This window comes from Halichondria panicea, chromosome 5, assembly GCF_963675165.1.
Source record: "Halichondria panicea chromosome 5, odHalPani1.1, whole genome shotgun sequence".
In the NCBI taxonomy this organism is placed as follows: Eukaryota; Metazoa; Porifera; class Demospongiae; order Suberitida; family Halichondriidae; genus Halichondria; species Halichondria panicea.
In genome coordinates this window covers 6,896,071-6,917,764 of record NC_087381.1, presented here as the reverse complement: position 1 = coordinate 6,917,764, position 21,694 = coordinate 6,896,071, and the positions used below count along the sequence as shown (strand labels likewise).

The 21,694-nt window shown below is 45.9% G+C and overlaps 7 protein-coding genes across 9 annotated transcripts in view; 4 read left to right on the top strand and 3 right to left on the bottom strand.

Moving 5' to 3' along the window:
* LOC135335843 (uncharacterized) overlaps positions 1-21,694 on the bottom strand; it is a gene marked incomplete in the record, with an annotated part of 743,773 nt that overhangs the window by 652,394 nt on the left and 69,685 nt on the right.
* On the bottom strand, positions 9-1,372 carry LOC135336042 (mitochondrial substrate carrier family protein L-like). Its single transcript, XM_064531814.1, has 4 exons — positions 1,223-1,372; positions 627-1,099; positions 423-551; positions 9-247 (listed from the first exon to the last, which is right to left on the bottom strand). The coding sequence occupies exons 1-4, from the start codon at positions 1,269-1,271 to the stop codon at positions 50-52; spliced, it is 849 nt and encodes a 282-aa protein (XP_064387884.1). The 5' UTR covers positions 1,272-1,372; the 3' UTR covers positions 9-49.
* Positions 1,515-8,999, top strand: LOC135335974 (mothers against decapentaplegic homolog 4-like). The gene is made up of 15 exons (XM_064531716.1): positions 1,515-1,674; positions 1,945-2,065; positions 2,157-2,331; positions 2,520-2,739; positions 3,314-3,530; positions 3,742-3,909; positions 5,190-5,282; positions 5,345-5,428; positions 5,681-5,807; positions 6,519-6,592; positions 6,769-6,920; positions 7,160-7,250; positions 7,998-8,048; positions 8,348-8,545; positions 8,765-8,999. Exons 2-15 carry the CDS (start codon positions 2,044-2,046, stop codon positions 8,824-8,826), a joined length of 1,734 nt encoding a protein of 577 aa, XP_064387786.1. The 5' UTR covers positions 1,515-1,674; positions 1,945-2,043; the 3' UTR covers positions 8,827-8,999.
* Positions 9,233-11,469, top strand: LOC135336036 (delta(3,5)-Delta(2,4)-dienoyl-CoA isomerase, mitochondrial-like). Its single transcript, XM_064531805.1, has 8 exons — positions 9,233-9,390; positions 9,645-9,783; positions 9,835-9,923; positions 9,980-10,110; positions 10,372-10,485; positions 10,702-10,844; positions 11,023-11,173; positions 11,256-11,469. The coding sequence occupies exons 1-8, from the start codon at positions 9,336-9,338 to the stop codon at positions 11,349-11,351; spliced, it is 918 nt and encodes a 305-aa protein (XP_064387875.1). The 5' UTR covers positions 9,233-9,335; the 3' UTR covers positions 11,352-11,469.
* Positions 11,587-17,232, top strand: LOC135335936 (tudor and KH domain-containing protein homolog). 2 transcript variants are annotated; one of them, XM_064531656.1, is made up of 12 exons: positions 11,587-11,747; positions 12,092-12,393; positions 12,742-12,936; positions 13,195-13,703; positions 14,123-14,187; positions 14,541-14,674; positions 15,004-15,440; positions 15,526-15,590; positions 15,818-15,969; positions 16,030-16,232; positions 16,738-16,834; positions 17,044-17,232. In XM_064531656.1, the coding sequence occupies exons 1-12, from the start codon at positions 11,729-11,731 to the stop codon at positions 17,092-17,094; spliced, it is 2,229 nt and encodes a 742-aa protein (XP_064387726.1). In that variant the 5' UTR covers positions 11,587-11,728; the 3' UTR covers positions 17,095-17,232. The 2 variants fall into 2 exon arrangements, with proteins under 2 accessions (XP_064387726.1, XP_064387727.1); XM_064531657.1 differs by having other exon boundaries at positions 11,596-11,747; positions 12,167-12,393.
* LOC135336083 (thioredoxin, mitochondrial-like) lies at positions 17,084-17,990 on the bottom strand. The gene is given in 3 exon segments (XM_064531873.1): positions 17,084-17,353; positions 17,355-17,433; positions 17,775-17,990. Coding segments are annotated over 3 exon segments (387 nt in total). The 5' UTR covers positions 17,933-17,990; the 3' UTR covers positions 17,084-17,203.
* On the top strand, positions 18,034-21,689 carry LOC135335988 (sorting nexin-17-like). Of its 2 annotated transcripts, none has more exons than XM_064531734.1 (11): positions 18,034-18,245; positions 18,301-18,483; positions 18,675-18,867; positions 18,937-19,030; positions 19,229-19,391; positions 19,445-19,532; positions 19,730-19,854; positions 20,039-20,206; positions 20,403-20,568; positions 20,714-20,796; positions 21,445-21,689. In XM_064531734.1, the coding sequence occupies exons 1-11, from the start codon at positions 18,108-18,110 to the stop codon at positions 21,562-21,564; spliced, it is 1,521 nt and encodes a 506-aa protein (XP_064387804.1). In that variant the 5' UTR covers positions 18,034-18,107; the 3' UTR covers positions 21,565-21,689. The 2 variants fall into 2 exon arrangements, with proteins under 2 accessions (XP_064387804.1, XP_064387805.1); XM_064531735.1 differs by lacking the exon at positions 21,445-21,689 and adding an exon at positions 20,940-21,056.

Genomic DNA, 21,694 nt, shown 5'->3' with positions numbered 1-21,694 from the left:
AGAACATACAAAATGATGAAATTTCACAAAAAATAAATAACCCCTAAGGTTAACCCCTGAGTCCCCATTCTGACACTTTTCTCTGAGCTGCTTGCATGACAATCATACTGCAGCCATTAGCCACAAAGCTGCGGATGGTCCCAGGTCCTAGTCCACGGTACAACGCTAGCACACCACCCTTGTCACGGACCACGCCCCTCATACGCTGGAATACACTGAGGTCACCTTTACCATAGCTGCCCTGTACCTGTGCATGGTGTGTGTGTGGGCGGGGATATAAGCACACACAATACACGTTATGCTAGTCCTTTTTGTTCTAATTTTGCTCAGAAAGCAGAGACATAAAATGCTGTCTACTAACTACAAATACAACGTGTAATGCATGTACATACAACACAGCAAATGATTACTATTATTCTAACCTGAGACTTCATGTACTCCAGTGGCCAGACCACCCACCATGCAATAGTGGCAGCCACACCAGACAATAAGAATGGCCCAACCACACTAGTAGAGAACAAGTGAGGAGCGTGACGTCTAGCCGAGTCAACCTGGGGACAAGAGGGTTAAACACAAAGGTCAAGGTACAAATATCTTCGACACAGAGGTCAAGGTACATATCCTACCAGTATAAAATAGGTTGTCATTAGCCCGAGTGTCCTAAACCAAGTCACACCAAACCCAGTATAGACATCTCTCAGTCTCCAGCTCTGGCGAAGCTGTCCTCTCACTTTCATATACTCCAATGGCGTCTCTATAACAGCTCTCGCTGATGCTGATATGATGCCTCCTGCCACAACACGTACTTGTAGACCATGTGTAAATGGTATTTCAGTTTTACCATATGGAACGTCCATTGCTGTATAACACGCTTCAAATACAGCAAATTGAGCAGATCGAAATATTCCAGATCCCAGTAATGGTGGTATACATCCTTTATACAGTCCTCTTAAGCCTTGCTCTTGTACCGTGGTAACAAACGATCTAAACATGTTCTTAGATTCGTATCCAGACTGTGCTTGCATTTTAGTCTTGATGGTGTCGAATGGATGCCCCACAGCTACACTAGTGGTCCCATACAGCACTCCAACACTCATACCTGTGTGTGTTTGATTTGATAAAGTTTAGAAAGACTGAGGTATTACGCTTGAACTAAAGGGAAAGAAATCAAGCATAGTTAAAAGGCTGCCTGTAGCGCACAGACTAGCAGCTATAGGCTTACCGATGATCCCTTCCTTCCACCAGTGAGTCCTCCGCTGGTTGTGAGTCATGGCGGCTCAGTCTCTCTTCACACTTTTTTATTAGCCCCCATTATTTTTGTTAGTTTATTAGTGTGCACTAATAAGAATTATCTCAATCACATGATGACACACCTTCGGCACGTGTGACTCTCTTTTACCGAAGGTAACAAAGAAAAAGAAGAAGATCTCTGATCCTACACTTAATGCGCATGCGTCAACGTTAGGGTGTGGTTTCTTGTACATTTTGAACATAAAGTGGGTGGAGTCGAGACATTTGGATATCCAGAGAAATATCCGGAGTGTCTGGTTTACTCCGTATATTAACCAATGTAAAACCAAAACAATCTTCAGTGTGAGTACACTTTATACTCAACTGCTCCAGTGCGCCAAGACAAGACCTCAGCCAAGACAAGACCTCAGCTCCTATTGGAAGGTACGGCCATAGTTACAGTCTTCGTGTGAAGTGTACAAGGTTCATGAGATTCAGTGATAAAGCTACCACTGTGTGCAATATATTGTAGTAGCTAGCTAGCTAGCTGTGGTATAGTACTGGACAACTGGAGGTGCTGTGTTATTGGTGTCCTATTGTTCGTTATGAGTTCGTTACAAAATAATAGTTGCATTTGTATGTACATATATGATACATGGAAGGATTGTATATCTCGTTACTGTGGCGATACTCACTATGTATCTAATTGTGCAGATTTATATACAAGACAGAGAGAGTGCTCCACACAAGACAAGACAGAGAGAGTGCTCCACTGATCCAGCATCCCTAATTACACTGACGGATATTGCTGACATGGCGCTTCCTATACAACTAGGTATGTGCGATCACTCAAGCGGTTTTATCAATTCCCAGTAGACTTAGTATCTTAGTGTCTTAGTATTATTGTATTGTATATTTCTCCCTAGCGGCAGGTCACAGTGGGATGATGGACTACAGTCAGCTACCCCCTGGGATGGGCGGACTAACCTCCCACCAGGGGTTGGGTGGACTGACCCCCCACCCTGGTATGGGAATGGGACTGGCTGGTATGTCCCCGGGACTGTCCCCTATGAGTCAAGGTCCACCAATGACTCCGAATAGGTAATCAAGCTTGGTCTGGAGTTATAGCTACTGAGTGTTGTACTTTAACCCCACCCTCTAGTATCATAATTATAGCAGTATCGTCCTTTGTACTCTGTACCCCCACTTGTGCAAGCATTAAATATGTGTACCAGTATCGTCTGCTAGAGTACTCTGTACCTTGTACTTTAACCCCTACCCCCCCCCAGTGCCAGCATTGATACCTGCACTAGCATCGTCCACTCTCTCATGTGCCATCGTCAGGGAGGGGAGAGTGAACAGTTTGCTAAGAGAGCTACAGAGTCTCTAGTAAAGAAGCTCAAGGATAAACGTGACGAGTTAGAGAGCTTAGTGACGGCCATCACCACAGGAGGTGCCAAACCATCCAAGTGTGTGACTATTCAGAGGACTCTGGATGGACGCTTACAGGTACGGTGGTCACCTCTATAATACAGCCAGGGTAATGGTCTCCATAGCATGTGTTTGGACCACCAGACATGTTTCAGCATGATAGACTAGCCAAGCTCTTACGAACTACAAACCAACCAGACTGTTTATATTTGTTGAGCTAATTTGGCAGTGAAGTGTATTATAGGCTATAGTTACACACTGTTCTAGTACATGTCCATGTTCGTAGTTCCCCTGGCCAAATAATGGAGCCATGTGTCACCTGAGGGAAACCCTGAGGCCATCTTCGGGTGTAATTAACCAGGACAAAGCTTGTTTGTCTTGGTCTTGTTGTTTGTTAGTATCTTGTGGTACTGGGTGTGTGTTGTGTGGGGGCAGCAGATGACCACACACACACAACAGTTATGTCTGGACTCCAGCTCACCAGACAGGGGGCTGCCAACATGGACATGACAACCACATCATTCTTGTACACCCAGATATACTTTTTGTCTGTCTGTGGAATTTTGCAACCTCATAATAATCGCATGTACATGTACACCCCGACCTGTGCACACACCACACACACCACCCACACCACACACACACTCATTAGGTGGCTGGGCGTAAGGGGTTTCCCCATGTCATCTATGCCCGTATATGGCGTTGGCCTGACCTCCACAAGAATGAGTTACGACATGCTAAGTTCTGTCAGTATGCGTTTGACCTCAAGTGTGACAGTGTGTGTGTCAACCCATACCACTACGAGCGGGTTATATCTCAGGAGCGACCAGAAACAAGTTCAAAGGTCATCATATCACATGACATGAGCAGTAAGTCCATCACGTAACATAATTATCGTATTATTAAAAAGTGTATTTTCGATACATTAACGACAACGTTGGCGTAAAGTGTTCACTTCCTTTGAACCTCGTTAGCAGTTATTATCAGTTTCACAATTAATCCCTAAAATAAATTGCTGCTAAAAAGCATTGTGTTATTTTATCGTATATGAGCGTGTATTTATTGCCACCCCCCACATAGCGGATATTGTGGGACCTCCCATGGTGTTGGACGGTGGTCACCATGGCGATAACGGTGATCGCGTGGAAGCCATGCAACAAGATTCTTTACCACCAGATCCACCAGTTGCCGTGGAAACCAATCTCAGCTATATGCCTACTGCGAGTGAACAATACATGGACCCTCAAGGTGTGTGACTAGTGTGTGTGTGTGGGCGTGTGGGTGTGTGACTAGTGTAGCTACATGTACTATTATGCTGTGTTATTTGTGCACTTGAAATGCCAACCTCATTGATATTGAGTTATCATCAGTGAATGAATGAATGTCTCATTCTCTGCTATCTCAGCATGCCTCCAGCATAACCCTCTTCTGGTTGCTATAGATCTCATGTCCACAGCTGAGGGCAAGTGCTCTAGAGTCAAGTGTGTACTGTGCTACATTGTAGTCAGTGTATGACCTCCCAACACTGTATTAGCTGGTGTGTGACCTCCCAACGCTGTACTAGCTGGTGTGTGACCTCCCAATGCTGTACTAGCTGGTGTATGACCTCCCAATGCTGTACTAGCTGGTGTATGACCTCCCAACGCTGTACTAGCTGGTGTATGACCTCCCAACGCTGTACTAGCTGGTGTATGACTTCCCAATGCTGTACTAGCTAGAATGCTGTACTAGCTGGTGTATGACTTCCCAACGCTGTACTAGCTAGTGTATGACCTCCCAACGCTGTACTAGCTGGTGTATGACCTCCCAATGCTGTACTAGCTAGTGTATGACCTCCCACCGCTGTACTAGCTGGTGTGTGACCTCCCAATGCTGGTGCTGTGGGAAACCAAAGAACTAGCAGACAATCAAATAGTTCAAGAATTTGTTTGTAGTTGCACTTCTGAAGGTAGTAGTTGTTGTAGCATGTGCTAATTATGTGTGTCCTGGTGTCAGTAGTCCAGCCTGCTCTTGACTGGGCTCTGCTGTGTCTAGCTGTCTGCCTCTGTAATAGTACAGCCAGACTCCAGGCCCAACACATGGGCCTAGTGTAGGTGAGGTGCTTGCAGGCCCAACACTTGGACCTAGTGCTGCACGTTTACAACCCTATCAATTGAAACAGACAACAAAAGTCCACCATAGCTACAGTGTACACAGTGGGACCACACTATAGGCTCTGTATACTAGTCTACAGGTCAGCTTTTTGTTTTATTTCAAGAGTGTGGTTGTGTGTGTAGCCGCAGCCTGCACTTGTCTGGCCTCTGTTGTAGCTGGTATACCACTTACATAACCTATGACATCATATGACATCACTCTACATACTGTACTGCTAGCGGGTGTATTGGGTATAAACTTTTACTGAAAGACCGTTAGAAAGGTTTTTTGTGGATTTAATTTTTGTAGAATAGTAAATTAGCGCAAACCGCGCAAACATTAATATCACTACTGATCATGTATATAAGCTATGACATCATATGACATCACTCCAGGTCACGTGTGGGGTCAGGCGGGGTCAGTTGCTCCCTACAACCCAATGTCAGCTCAGATGGCCAGTCCCATGGTGGATCATCACGCTCATTATGGTGAGCCTCTATCCTGTGTGTATCCCCCTTATGTACCTTGACCTGTGTACCTTGACCCCTAGGGTACGGTGCGTATCAACAGCCCACACTGCCCACCCCCACACGACCAGCTCAGAGAAGCTTCCCACCACTGCCCAAACTACCAAGTAAGTATACACATATAACTGTACTAGTATGAAGGGAACGTTTAACGAGCGTTTTAATTTGGCAAATTAAAAACGCTACATTGAAGTTTGGTGGACACAACGTCATTGCTGTAGTAGCCACGCCTGCACTCGTCCCTCTGTGTAGTTAAGGCCTGAAACGCCGAATAAAAAAACATTTTGATTTAAATGGCTCATTCGCCAAATGTTCCTGTATATATGTTATACTAACCATGTGCTGGTTAACCCCTCCAGCTCCTGATTTCTGGTGCACTATCGGCTATTTTGAGATGGACACACAAGTTGGAGAGTTGTTTAAAGTTCCGTCTAGTTTAGCAAATGTCACGGTGGACGGCTACGTTGACCCCTCTGGGGGGGACAGGTACGCACACCCCCTCTATATAACCCCCCTAGTTTGTCTACTGCCCCTGATCTATTAACTGTATAGCGGTACATGGTGACATTTTTTTATTGTAGAGCATTAGTCTGCAAAGGTTCTACGTCACTATCCTGAGCTGTACCAATACCTCACCCCCCCCCCCCCCCCCTTACCTGAGCTGTACCAATACCTCACCCCCCCCTTACCTGAGCTGTACCAATACCTCACCCCCCCCCCTTACCTGAGCTGTACCAATACCTCACCCCCCCCCTTACCTGAGCTGTACCAATACCTCACCCCCCCCCCTTACCTGAGCTGTACCAATACCTCACCCCCCCCCCCTTACCTGAGCTGTACCAATACCTCACCCCCCCCCCCCTTACCTGAGCTGTACCAATACCTCACCCCCCCCCCCCTTACCTGAGCTGTACCAATACCTCACCCCCCCCCCCCATACCTGAGCTGTACCAATACCTCACCCCCCCCCCCCTTACCTGAGCTGTACCAATACCTCACCCCCCCCCCTTACCTGAGCTGTACCAATACCTCACCCCCCCCCTTACCTGAGCTGTACCAATACCTCACCCCCCCCCCCCCTTACCTGAGCTGTACCAATACCTCACCCCCCCCCCTTACCTGAGCTGTACCAATACCTCACCCCCCCCCCCTTACCTGAGCTGTACCAATACCTCACCCCTCTTCATCTCTCCTCAGGTTTTGTTTAGGCCAATTGTCGAATGTTCACAGAACTGAAGCAAGTGATAGGGCGAGACTGCATATTGGGAAAGGTAACGTTGTCATAGTTACATGTATGGAGATAGCGTATTGTATCAATGCTAGTAGTTGCACGGGGCTTGTTTCGAATAACAGCTTAAAACCCATCACTCAGTATATTCATCACTGTAGAAGGGAATACTGTTATTATAATGTTGTATGCCCTTATAAGGTTGTCCCTCCACTGTAGGTGTGATACTGGTTGAGAAGGGCGACGGTGAGGTGTGGATACGCTGCATGAGTGAACACAGTGTGTTTGTGCAGAGTTACTTCCTCGACCATCAAGCAGGTCGTGCTCCAGGCGACGCTGTACACAAGATATACCCCAAGGCATATATCAAGGTGTGTGGGTGTGTGTGGAGGGTGGTTTGTGTGTGGGTGTATGGGTGTGTGTGCACTGTTGTGAAAGCATTCAATAGCTCTCAAAATTACTTTTCCAATGATGTGCTGAAATACAAGTCTAGTAAAGCCGTTTTGGTAGCTAACTTTGAGAGCCTGTAATTCGTAATTCATGTTCTGATTGATATCCTCACTAGCCCCTCCCCCTTCCCTTACTAGCCCCTCCCCCTTCCTCCTTGCAGGTGTTTGACCTCCACCAGTGCTATGAGGAGATGCAGAGACAGGCCACTGAGTCTTGTGCTGCAGTAGCTGCTCAAACTGCAGCTGTGCGAGGTACCCACCATTGTATGTGTGCTTCTATACGTGTGCTTCTATTTAGAGGCACCACTGTACCATTGTGTGCTTCTATATAGGGTATATTCACGTTTGCCTAAAGACCGTTACTTAGTTGATTTAATTTTCACGGAATAGCAGGTGTTTGCAGCATGATGTTACAGTAGAACCTCGATTATCCGGACACCTTGGTTCCAGAAGCAGGCCGGATAAGTGAATATGCCGGATAATCGAATAGATAAACCACGCCTTGATCCACCCACTTTATTGATGAACAGCAGTGCCACATGGTTGTCTGCGCATGCGCAAAAGAAAAGCAGGCATGTCTCCATGGTAACAGCTGCAACGCGCATGCGCATTTGAGGGACACGCCCATTTTCTGAATTATGTAATCTGATTAAAAAGAAAACTGCCAAGCCGGATAATCGAGGTTCCGGATAATCGAGGGCCGGATAATCGAGGGCCGGATAATCGAGGTTCTACTGTATAAATGTTTGCGGTACATGCCTAATCAGCTAAAACCACGACCCTCGAAGTGATCACACCCGCTGTACAGTATTTGTATTATAGCCCTGCAATGCAAATGCATTAGCTAGATATGATTGCAATGTGTGCATGTTGTCTGGTGTAGACTGAACATTGTTTGTGATATGTTGATATCTGTTGTTTGGACTGTGTTCGGCCCACTCCCTGTTAACCCTTTCACCACTGACTCACTATTTTAACCCACTTGTCACCTTATTTCAGGTCAACTGAGCACTCCAGTCAACATCAAGATTGACCCTAACCTCGCTAAAGGTACACCACTGCAGATTTTGTACATGTCCTCAAAACTTTGTAAAACTGATTACCGTATAGCGGGTAAGTTTCGTGGGGTAAAAAATTCGTTCAACTCGAGAAACAGTGGTATTCGTGAGTAAAAATTTCGTTTAGTCTCGTGGCTGCACGGCATTCCTACATTCCGATAAGCCATGCCTACGTTAAAATTTCGTGGAGGTCAGCCTGCCAACGAAAATAACGAATATTTTACCCCACGAAAATTACGTGCTATACGGTATTGTCATTGTATTTTGAAATTACTGTGGCTCTATTTATAGGTATCGGAGTGGATGATCTTCGTCGGTTGTGTATTCTACGCCTGAGCTTTGTGAAGGGGTGGGGCCCCGACTATCGTAGGCAGAGCATCAAAGAGACGCCATGTTGGGTAGAGATCACACTACACAGGGCATTGCAGCTACTGGACAATGTCCTCCACAATATGCCATCAGAGCAACAGATGCAGGAGGAGATGGCTGGTACGCTACTAGTGTATGGGAGGGAAAATAGTCTGACAGTAGTATTGAACCTGGGTCAATAGGTCCAGAGCCCAACACCTTAGCCACACATGGCCACTCGCAGTAAAGCGTCCCCTCCCTTATTTTGTGTATCTTTGTACATCTCTGTTGACGTAACCACACTCTACCCACACACACACTCCACTCACACCCACTCCACACACACACACACACACACAGCACAGTCCGTGAGCTCTATTCCAGCCCCACATCATCTCATGCAATACCAGTACGAATCTTAAAAGCTAGCTGTCACCATAGCAACACTGTGAAATGTTTTATACTCATGTTGTATATCGAACTCTGTATAGATAATATTTTTGCCCAACACTATAATCATCTATATCTGTAACTGGTCACTTATGGTATACAGTGCCACATCTATTGTTTTGTATCATTGTATTGGCTGAGTCAATTGCGGGAAAAAATGTGTAGATATGCATGAGGCCCCAGCTGGTATCGAACTAGCCTCCTTCAGCTAGAGCGGCCTGGGATCGAGGCACCAGCGCAGGTCATGCAACCCACAGAGACACTTTCGCCAGAAGCGACCAATACCAAATAGAATAGTTGTTTTGCATTCTCTAACTGCAACTAAGCAATTATTTTTCTACGTTCTTGTCTTTTGTTCATGTCTGTATAGTATACAGGACCTGCATTAAAACCCACACTGTGGATGCAGCATTTCCTGCCTAAATAAAAAGTTCTATCTATCTAATTATTATTTTGATTGCCTTTACCCACTGTACTAATAATGGCTACGCTTCTGAGGAGAGCGTTCATGGCGACTGCTAAGCCTGTCAGAATAGGTAAGCTGCATGTGTATACTTATGCTATAGTAGACTATAGTATATTGAAGTATGCATCAATTAACTAGCTAGCTGATGTTCTGTACTTTGAAATAATTAAGGTCCCCCTTCTGGTTATACGCCACCTGGACTATCTATGCCTCATAACTATAGCACTGTATAGCTACAGTACACTAGAAGTGGTGCCTTGTACGATGGTCATTAATGGTTTGTACGAAGTTGCTATACCCTCCCACCCCCTCACACATGCACAGGGATGTACAACACAGCATCACTATCCACACAAGCTACTGCTTATGAGACACTCCTCGTGACACACCCCTCACCATACGTTACCAAGGTTACCATCAATAGACCAGACAAGAGCAACGCTATGAACACTGCATTTTGGACGTAAATTTATAATTATAATACAAATTATTATTATTATTATTTATTGTATAGGGAAATCAAAGAATGTTTTGATAGCCTCTCTGTGGATCCAGACTGCCGAGTTGTCATGGTTACCGGGGCTGGCAAAAACTTTACCGCAGGTACGTTCCCTGTACATACCAAACGCCCACTCTTTAATGATGTAGTAACCGCACAGGACTTGATTTGGTCGATTTTGCTGGAAAGTTTTCTGAGTTTTCCGGTGAAGGAAGTGATGTTGGTAGGAAGGCTATGGCAGTGCGCCGCATGGCCAAGCCAATGCAAGACTCCTTCACTGCCTTAGAGAAGGTGCATATGAACTACCTGTTTGACTTGTGTTGTGATCGAACGTCCGATTTTAACTGAAAACTTTGAAAGAGATCTTTCAAATGGTACCATCATTGTTCAGATTTGGAAACAGTATTTGCCAATTTGAGCCAAAATTAATATTAAATTTTATATAGCCCATGCATGGTCCAAAGCCGAAAAAAATACTGACTTTGAATGTCCATAACTTGTGTTAGGAACGTCCAATCCATTAATCTGATGTTTATTATTATCTGTGTGCAGTGCTCTAAGCCGGTGATAGCTGTGATTCACGGTGCATGTGTGGGCGGAGGGGTTGACATGGTTACAGCGTGTGATATTAGACTTGCTTCTCAAGATGCTTTCTTCCAGATAAAGGTAAGACCATGCACATACCTTACAGCAGGTTATTTTTGTATGGTGTAAAAATGTTGGTATTGTAGAGCAAACATACAGATACTACTGCAATAGATTTTACATCTCCATTCTGAGCTGTATGAATATTTAGAATACGAAATATTGAATTGAGCAGTTCATACGACAATTCCCGGGCCACTATACGATAGATAACCCGCCCCTCCTCTGACAACACAGGAGGTTGAACTAGGTCTGGCTGCTGATGTGGGGACTCTGCAGAGACTGCCTAAGGTGGTAGGGAATGACTCCCTGGTCAGAGAGTTGGTCTACTCAGCACGGAGGTTCACTGCACAAGAAGCACATGCAATAGGAATGCTCAGGTCAGTAGTCTAGTAGTGTGATCTTATACCAGGTAGTGTGATCTTATACTGGGGTGCTTGTGATTGCCATATATTTAGTTAGGATTGTGGTTGCATACTGTAGCTCTTTTATGCGTTAACGAACGGTCAGATTTCCTAAATTTACTTTATCATTATTAATTTTTGTATGTGCATGCAGTGATGTGTATGAGAGTAGGGAAAGTGCTGAGTCAGCAGGTCTGTCACTAGCGGAGACAATTGCTAGCAAGAGCCCGGTGGCCGTTCAGGGGTCAAAGGTCAACCTGGTGTACTCTCGTGACAACACTGTGGATAATGGTCTAGAGTATGCGGTCAGTCAGTTGTGTGTGTGGTGTGTGTGTGTGTGTGTGTGTGTGTGTGTGGTGTGTTAACGCCCCCTCCCTCCATGTATAGTTGACCTGGAATAGCGCCATGCTGCAATCAGAGGATCTCTTAAAAGCTGCTCAAGCTGCCATGACGAAGGAAACACCAGTCTACTCTAAACTATAGTCTAGACTATGAACAGTGTGTCTGTGCATGTGTGTATAGTGCGTTGTGGTGTGTGATGAGTTACTGAAATAGACCGCGGCCAATCTGAGGACCATAATTAGAGCCGCGGCTAAATCCATTCTCTGGGAAATAATAAACCGCGGCCAAATCTCAAGTGACCACAAGAGGGGGCGGCTAAACATAGAGTGTGTCTGGAGGGGGAGGGGCTCATGTTGTGTTCTGAATATGAGCCGCGGTTAATGCCACATGGCTAGCTTGCTGTGTTCACATGGAGTGCATTGTTTGCTAGTGTACATAGTCTGGCTGCTGCAGTGATTCCAGGTAGTCATCAGAATATAGCCTGCAAGCTCTGAACTGTACTGAAGAGGTCTCATATAATGGGGTTGTTGAATAAAGGTGAGGGAGCAGTCACACTACTATACTATAGAACACAGTACACTATGAGCTAGCTAGATGAGATGCATGCAGTGCATACGGTGTATGTGTGAATACACTGACAGCACATGACTAACATTCATTCTGCATGGATGCAGTAATCACGTAATTACCGTATATAGCACAACATTTTCAAAGCGCTTAATTTTCACTGTTTTCGTGGGTTAGCAATCCTCAACATTTAACAAAATGCACAGCATTATTTGACCAAATAGCGCGAAATTTATGCAACGAAAAATACTTTTATAGACATTCCACAAAATTGAAGTGCCTCGAAAATGTCCTACCATCCATGCACACACTAGTACCAGCTGTGCCCAGTTATCTGGTGGGTTTAGTGCTCCTTGTGCCCTCTGCTGCTCTCATGATAGCGTGTGCAGTGTGCCCGTGTGTGTGGGTGTGGAGAGCGTGGAGACGTGACCCTCCCGTGAGTGGGCGGGCTGACAATAGTGTGAAACGTGTGAGGCAGAACGTCAGTGTAGAGTTCATTGTCCCGGAGAGCGTCGTTGGTTACGTGATTGGTCGCCATGGCACTAGCATACGTCAGGTTGAAGAGGAGAGTGGAGCAAGAGTGCACTTCAAGGATCAGCAGGGGTCAAAGGACAAGGTTCGTACGAATATGGTGACTTTCATATACTGTTTCAAATTCAACATTCTTTCGATTGCGAATAGCCTATAATTTGCAATTGAAAGACATGCAATTTCCCATGCACAATCAATGCTTGTACAGTGTCAATCATCCATTAGCCTCACAGCATACAGTCCTATAGCCTCACAGCATACAGTCCTATAGCTGCTGTCTTCCAGGTATTAGTAGTAAGTGCTCCTATCAAAGGCCATCCTAGTTGTGTCTACACTATGACACTGTCTGTCTTCCCTTCCACATTTAGTAATTTTAGACTACCTCTCATAATAATTAAACCCCTTGACTACAAGCCCCACCCCCTTCTTGCAGGTGGTGGTCATCACTGGGCGACCTGGTTGTGTGGCAAGTGCTAAGGAACTCATACAAGCGTCTGTTGATGAGCGATTGTCCTCGGGCAAGAACCAGCAGACGGTCACACTGACACTACCACAGCGTGCTGTCGGAAAGGTCATAGGTCGCCAGGGCGCTAACATCAAGTCTATACAGCGAGAGTCGGGTGCAAAGGTCAGTATGTCGTTACTAGTGATGTGCCCTAATAAGTCATGCGTGGATATTTCAATCCCAATTAAACAAACGCACAAATTTACTGTATAGGTTATTTTCGTATGGTGGATATTTCGTTTCGTATTTAGAGCATCGATCATATGAAAATGAAAACTGCGAAATCGTAATAGCTAGCTAGGTTCAACACCGCTATCCTGAGCTGTACGATCATTAGACTACACAATATAATTATGTACTAATCACTGTACTATCTGACAGGTAACCATGGTAACTGGTGGTCGTAATGAGGCTGTGCGTGTGTGTGAGGTGATTGGTGGACCAGAGGAGATATCACGCGCAGTTGCTCTTATTCAAGAGATAGTGGCAGCCATTGATAAACCACGTCCATCAAGACCCACTCCACCCAGTCACACTCAAGAGGGTGTCTCTAATATTAGGGATTTGGAGTTGGTGATTTCTAGTGATTTTATTCCAGTTTTTGTATCATCTGTTGATGGACACGGCGGTGTTTGGGTTCAGCCAATCGGATTAGAGGATCCCGTACAGCTTGAGGGATTGGTCGATGAGATGACGCGTTACTATGGCAACACGGAGGATGTTTACCCTGGTGATGTACATGTTGGTGATCTATTTGCGGCGTCGTTTGATCATGATGACAAGTGGTATCGTGTGCGTGTGACGTGTGTGAGTAGTGGAGGTGTGGAGGTCGTGTACCTGGACTATGGTGACTATGCTGCTGTGAACGTCAGGTCACTCAGGCCACTAAGGTGTGTGTGGTGTGGTGTAGGCGGTGTGTGTGTGTGGTGTGGGTTGGAGTCATGGTGTGGGCGGTGTGGTGTGGGCGGTGTGTGTGTGGTGTGGGTTGTAGTCATGGTGTGTGTGTGTGTGTGTGGTGTGGGCTGGAGCCATGGTGTGTGGCTGGTGTTCCCTGTCACTGCATGGCTTCCTGTTAACTTGTTTGACCAGCTATACTATCGTATAGCTGGTATAAATGTATTCCGTGAGTATAAATGTATGCTCGTGGTTTTCGCTGATTATACCGTGAACATTTATACCCACGAATGTAATATCACATGCATGCTGCAAAAAGCTGCTATTCTGTGAATCCATGAAACCCTTCCAAAACTGTCTTTCCGCAAAAGTTTATACATACCGGCTATACTGTGCACACTCCCCTATTATACAGACCAGAGTACTGCACTCTCAAGGCCCAGGCTGTGAGGTGTCTACTAGACGCCATTATCCCAGCAGGTAGGCAGGCCATAGGGTCACACACACACACACACACCAGCTGACTAGAGTGACCACAATGCATCTATTGTGTGTCCATCCTGACATGACATGCTAGCACATAATATGACACACACACACACACAAACACACACACACACACTGACTGTTTGACTGACTGTAATACAATACCTTGTACATGGGCAGAGCATGCTCTCCCCACATGCAGGCATCATGGAACAATCATGCACACGTCATGCATCCACGTGCAGTAAGAATGCTACCTATTGTAGTACCGTAATCTCTGTGCCACTTTAAATCGAGGTTTTGAAAGTTGATGATAATGATGTGTGCCTTGTGTGCCTTGTGTGCAGGTGGTGTGTGGAGTGAGGGTGGGCTAGCAGCTCTCGAGGACCTCACACACAGTGCAGCCTGGCGGGTTGTCATGGCGAAGGTCGTCACTAATACGCCCACCAAAATACAGCTCATTGACACCTCCAACAATAAGGTAGTCAACCAACCAACGTAGCTACCTAGCATTGAGTGATCATAAGAGGTCCAATTTCACAACTAAAATATTTATTTTGTAGCTCTTTGAAAAGCGTATAATGATGTGTTCAGATCAGTGATTGCTGTCTGGTCGAAGTAGTCCATTTACAGAACAAAAGCATGGCTTATTATAGTATATAAAGTGGATGTTTTTTCTAAATCAGGTGTATTTTGATAGCTAACTTTAAATGCTTAAAAAATGAATTATCACAACTAAAAGATTGTTGTAAAGGAGATCAGTTAGCGATGTGTTGATACCACTCTCTTACTCACTGTTTCCCTTGCAAGGATGTGGACATTGCCGAGAGTCTAGTGTCTACTGGGCATGCTCAGTGGGCTAAGCCACACCCACCATATCCTCGCTCACTACGTTACCATAGAGACGAACAGCACCCCCTCCTACCAATTACTAATCAAGTGGTTCTGAACGACCAATCAGATTGCTCTGTGGCTTATGTTGAATCACCTGACTTACTGTTTGTGATTCCGATTGGCTACGAGCTTTTGCTGAGTCAGCTGTGTGCGAGGATGAACGCAGTGTACGACCAATCAGATGACAGTATTTCTACTCTCCAACGTGGTGATACTGTGGCCGCCCACCTTAATACACAGTGGTACAGAGGTCATGTGATCTCATTCAACCAATCAGATTGCAGCGCTCTCATTCGCCTGGTGGACTATGGAGTTGTTGTGTGTCTACCGTCAAGTCAATTAAAGCCTCTAATGTGAGTGGGCGTGAGTGTGGGTGTGTGGGTGTTTGCCTCTAACGTGAGTGGGTGTGTGTGTGTTGTGATAGTGTACCTCCTCCAGTGATGAGTTCTGTGAGGAGACAGTGTACAGTGTTCCCTGTGCACTGGCCAACATCAAACCATGCGGTGAGTTATACATCAATATTATGTAACTGGAAATTCGGCAAGTATTATAGTTGATGAATGAGCCATTTGAACTGACTTGGCGGTTTTTAACTTGGTTTTTAATCTGGCGTCTCAGGTATGGCTACTATAGCAATGACGTTGTGTCCACTGAAACACTTAATTTAACAGTTTTAAATGTGGCTATCTTCAGTAAAATTTGCCAAATCATCAAATTTATTATCTTGCAGGTGATGGTTGGTCAGATGAGGGGAGGGATAGTTTGAGGGCGGTCACTAATCAAGGCGACTGGGCCGTATTCTCTGTGAAGCCCACTGGTTGTCATAGCAACACAAACGGTATCTCCATACCAACCGTTGTCATGCAGTCTCCTCACAAAGTGGTAAAAAATTGGATAATAATAATTATTTTTAATATTAAATTATTATTGTATTTTGTGCAGGGTGTGAGTTTGAACTCTGACCTTGTTGCTAGCGGCCTTGCAGAAGAGGTCAAAGGTCGTCCACCCCCTGAGGGTCGTGAGATGTGTGAGGGTGGTGAGGGTGTGAGACAGAGGAACGTGAGGTTTCGCTGGAGTGGAGCACCACAGAGTGTGAGTGTGGCGGGATCATTCAGTGACTGGACACAGCTCTCACTCAACCAAAGGTACTGTCACTATATAATACTGTGTCTGTATGTAACCTCACTATGCATGCAACTACTGACTGATATACTGTATCACTAGAAATTTTGCTGGTGAAAATTAAACCTTTGCGAGAAGAATCCAAATGAGCAGAAAAGTTTACCCTTTACGATCTAACTACTGTGTTCTGGCAAGAATCGTGTGTATTTACCAGCACTAGTTTAGGTTTTGCGATTTTATTTTTGCAAATTAAGTTTGTATAATAATTATGTTTGATGTTCGCATAACATTCCAGTACTAGTCGGTATAATTACAGCCGTGTCCTGCCCGTATGCCAGTACATTAGCTATAGCTGTACTGATGTGATGACGTACGTGCTGGGCACTGATATCGCTGACTTGTGTGTGTGCTCTCATACGTTATACTGACTTGTGTGTGCTCTGATACGTTATACTGACTTGTGTGTGCTCTGATACGTTATACTGACTCTGTGTGTGCTCTGATACGTTATACTGACTCTCTGTGCAGGGGCAGTGGAGAGTTTGAGACAGCTGTTGACCTCCCTCCTGGTACACATGAGTACAAGTACCTCGTCGATGGTGCTTGGACACACGATAGCTCTCAAGTAAGTACATCATTGTATGTACATCTCGAGTTGTGTGCATTACTTTAGCTCTTTCAACTATGTCATAACTGTTAGCTACATTGTATGCTGTTACCCTCACCTAGCATTCAATGCGTTCACTATATCAGTGCTACAGCCCAGCCACACTTCACTCTAGCTGCTCCCTGTACCAACACTAACCCTGCTCCCTGTATGTATATCCCCTCCAGCCCACCATTGACAACGACTATGGTACCCTCAACAATGTACTCAGCACATAACAACGCAATGAACTGGACTGTATTATTCTTGCATCTCTATAATATAGCAATGTGTCTCATTATCATTATTTTACTGTGTGCGTTTGAATAATTAATTTTAATGTAATAATTACAATTGTTTCTTGATAAAGTTTTTTACGAAGTCTTTATTCTGTCCTCCTACAAATTGGTCGACCACCTTTCCGTTGCTAATGGCAACCACAGTCGGCACGGCAGACACGCCGTACTCCATACTGAGCTCAGTGAATGAATCGATGTTGAACTTTAGCAAGGTCCACTGACTCTTGTGTGGCCACGCTCTCCAATACTGGGCCAAGGTCCTTGCAAGGGCCGCACCATCTGTGTGTGTGTGTGTGTGTGTGTGTGGCGGGTACGCATATGTGTGTGTGTGTGTGTGGGCGGGTACGCGTATGTGTGTGTGAGTGTGTGTAGGGTAGCCTGCAAGAGTTGCCACTTGGAATACAGTATACAGGGGTGTATGTGGTGTGTGTGAGCGTGTGCGTGTGGGCGGGTGAGTGTGTGTGTGTGTGTGGTGGGTGCGCGTGCATGTGTGAGTGTGTGGCATAGCCTACAACAATTGCCACCTGGGCTACAGTATGTGGGTGGTGTGTAGTGTGTGTGAGGGTGTGTGTGTGGGTGTGTGGAGATGATGGTACAGTCAGTACGATGTCTACACTTACTCTGCATGGAAGTCCACGATCACGAGTCCCTTGGAGTCTAAAACGTCTGATTTGAACTGACCAGCACTAGCTACATCAAAGATCTTCCACTTGACAGCGCTGAAACTCAATCGTCTCGTACACAGCGGCTGCAAAGCTTTGATGAACACACTCGCCATTGCTCAAAATTATCGTGGATTTGTGTCTGGTAAAGGGTCAACGATGCAAGATGTGCTAGAAAACGTGGGCGTGGTTGATCTCTAATAACTCGTATTTTGGGGGAGGAGGCCCTCTGTAATATTGGAATAAACACACCAAGGTGCTAGACAAGCTAGCTAAGATACATGAGTAAAGATGCTTGGATTTGCAAGGATAGCTAACCTTTCGCTAGCCACTGACGGCAAGGCCAAGTTCACAGTCTACAACATCCACATGAATGGATTCTACCATTGCTCCCTTCGCTACAGTCAACTATTGGACCTCAACACAGAGGTACGGTATCTACACAAACCTGTGTGTGCATGTTAGATCATGATCTTGGTTGCAGCTCAAGGCTAACTTTGACACCACACGACTCGAGGACTTCCCCTCCAAACACATGCTGGGTTTGAGCCAGTCCCAGATGATAGAGAGGCGTGCCATGTTGGAGAGATATGTGCAGTCAGTGTGTCAGAACCGTGTGCTGGGACCCAGCGAGTTGGTCAAGGAATTCTGGCTCTCAGCTCAGAGGGTACACACACCCCACACACACACGCCCCCACATCCACACCCATACTAGCTCCTCCTCCACACACACACTAGCCCCCCCCCGGGCCCCACACACACACACACACACACACTGTATCGTCTTCACTGGCCCTATAAACTGTGTAGCCCACACTCTCTGCACACACACACTAACACCCACTCCACTCTCTACAGGCTAGTGTGCCTCTGACGGACCCGCCCACTCAACTAGAGGTGTTCTTAGTCAATGGGAAGAGTGTTAGCGTACCCGTTGCCATTAGCGACCGTACAGACCAAGTGCTGGAGAGTGTGTGTGCACAGATTGAGTTGACCTCTGACCTCACGTATTACTTTGCACTATTCCTAGAGAAGGAATCAGACAACACACGTGAGTTAGTTACCATAGCAACAATAGCGTCATTGCTATGGTAATGACGCTATGGTAACCTCCTTGCAGTGGTGTGCCCTGTGTCGGACTACCAGAGTCCACTCCTCACACTCCACACAGCCAACACCGCCCACACACCACACAGACTAACACTACGGCAACAGTAAATTCATATTATTATTATTACTATCGTATTACTAGAATAATTATTTTTCGGGTATCAGCACAAGGTTAGGTCAACATTTGACCCATTGTAACTATTGTGTTTTGGTAAGGATTGTGTATTTACCAGTACTAGGTCACTGAGGCTGTTACTTTTTATGAATAGTACCCAAAATTATATATTCCTTGCACTCTATAGTTTCTGGAGTGCGACCTTTGTACCCTCCCTACTGGACGATAAAGTTGCTAAGAACATGCTCTATATTGAAGCCCTAGCAGCCGTTGCTAGGGGGACCATGGAGGTTGCTAGGGACGTCCGAGACAAACTGGCGGCACTCAAAAGCAAGGGACAGAAAAAAGAGGTAATTTAATAAGTTAATAGCCTGCATTTAATGTTATTTAATAATTATCGCAGTATATTGAGGCGGTGGCAGAATTGGCTCAGTTTGGGTATCGGCAGTTAGAGGGCTTCAGCTTCAACCACCCAGTGGAGGGAATGGAAGGTACCACCTTTCCTCATACAAGTTTTGTGATTAATGGCTATCACATAGCCATGCGCTTTTTCCAAATTTCAGCCATTTTTGGTAGCTGTCTTTGAGAGCCTGTAATTTGTGCCAACATACCTTTCCAAAAGTGTGCTTAGATACAATGTTATGCTGTGAGTGTGTGACCCAATATCTGCCCCCCGCCCACACACTAGGTTGTGTGCGTGTGGGGCGTGGTGAGATGGTGACGTACACTCCACACGGAGGTGGTGTGTGGGCAGTATGTAACAGCTATCAGCTCACACGCATACGTAGCTGGAAGGTTGGACACGATTACAGTGTGAGTGTGTGTGTGTGTGCGTGCGTGCGTGCGTGCGTGCGTGCGTGCGTGCGTGCGTGTGTGTGTGTGTGTGTGTGTGTGTGTGTGTGTGTGTGTGTGTGTGTGTGTGTGTGCGTGCGTGTGTGTGTCTGACTAACCTACAACAGTACATACATTATAAGCATAATTATTGTATTCCTTCTAGACTGGTGTGCCATGGCTCCATATCAACTACCAGTTGTCCAAGGATGACTTCTTATGGGTCCAGTTATCAGGGGAGCTGTGTGTGTACCTCAACCTGTGTCTGCACTCCACTGTGTCTGAGCTGCTCAGAGTGAGGGCAAGCACACCACTCAGGACTCCTCACACTCAGGTACTCTACCAACAGCCCTAGCTTCAGTACAAGATTTAGATTTGCCACATATCTAAGCATACCATTGATAGACCTCCCTTGGAGCTACCAGGAGTACTCTTGGAGCTATTAGTTTTAAAATTGGAAACTAAAAGTTATGGGCAGTCTATAGACCCTCATGTACTCTGACCTCGTGTGTACTCTGACCCCTACACAGCCTATCCAGCGCACTCTGCGTGAGTTACCAAGCTACACTATCATACAAGCACCTTCGTCTCCTCTGGAGAGTTCAGGGTCTGAAGGTCAGAGTTCAATTGATGGGTCCCTCAAGACGAGGACAGTCAGTGAATCAAGTAATGGCAATCCCTCCACCACTCCCAGCAGTGAGTACATAATCAGTACCTGTTAGACGTTCTTTGTTGCACACTGCGAATTTTTGCTATAAATCACGATCGAAAGAAACGCAATAGTTAGAAATGCTTGTCATTCGTAATCTATTAATCGCTCATACTCTGTATGTGTGTGTAGTCACGAGTGATGGCAGCCCAACAACAACAACGGTGGGTGTGAGGAACAAGAGGAAGACATCAACTGAAGCAAAGACCACCAATGTACAGTGTGTGTGTAGCTACTGACTGTGTGTGTGTGTGTGTGTGTGTGTGTGTGTGTGTGTTGTGTGTGTGTGTGTGTGTGTGTGTGTGTGTGTGTGGCTGCTAGACATGAACCCATTGACCTCTTACCCCCCCCCCCATAGAAGCTGGCTGCTAGACATGAACCCATTGACCTCTTACCCCCCCCCCATAGAAGCTGGCTGCTAGACATGAACCCATTGACCTCTTACCCCCCCCCCCCATAGAAGCTGGCTGCTAGACATGAACCCATTGACCTCTTACCCCCCCCCCCATAGAAGCTGGCTGCTAGACATGAACCCATTGACCTCTTACCCCCCCCCCATAGAAGCTGGCTGCTAGACATGAACCCATTGACCTCTTACCCCCCCCCCCTATAGAAGCTGGCTGCTAGACATGAACCCATTGACCTCTTACCCCCCCTATAGAAGCTGGCTGCTAGACATGAACCCATTGACCTCTTACCCCCCTATAGAAGCTGGCTGCTAGACATGAACCCATTGACCTCTTACCCCCCCCCCCATAGAAGCTGGCTGCTAGACATGAACCCATTGACCTCTTACCCCCCCCCCCCATAGAAGCTGGCTGCTAGACATGAACCCATTGACCTCTTACCCCCCCCCCCCATAGAAGCTGGCTGCTAGACATGAACCTATTGGACTGACTAACCAGCTGTTTGGACGAAAGACAAAGTCTCCAGTGGAAACTGACAATGTTACGTTCAGCTTTGGAACTGATGATGACCTTTGACCTTCCATGCATACGACAAACTCACTATTTTTAAACCTTAATTTAATGTTGTTGCTAGGCAACTGTTTTTTACCCTAATATATCCCTTATTTTGTGTTGTGTGTACATGATTGTTTAGTATTGTCTTTGT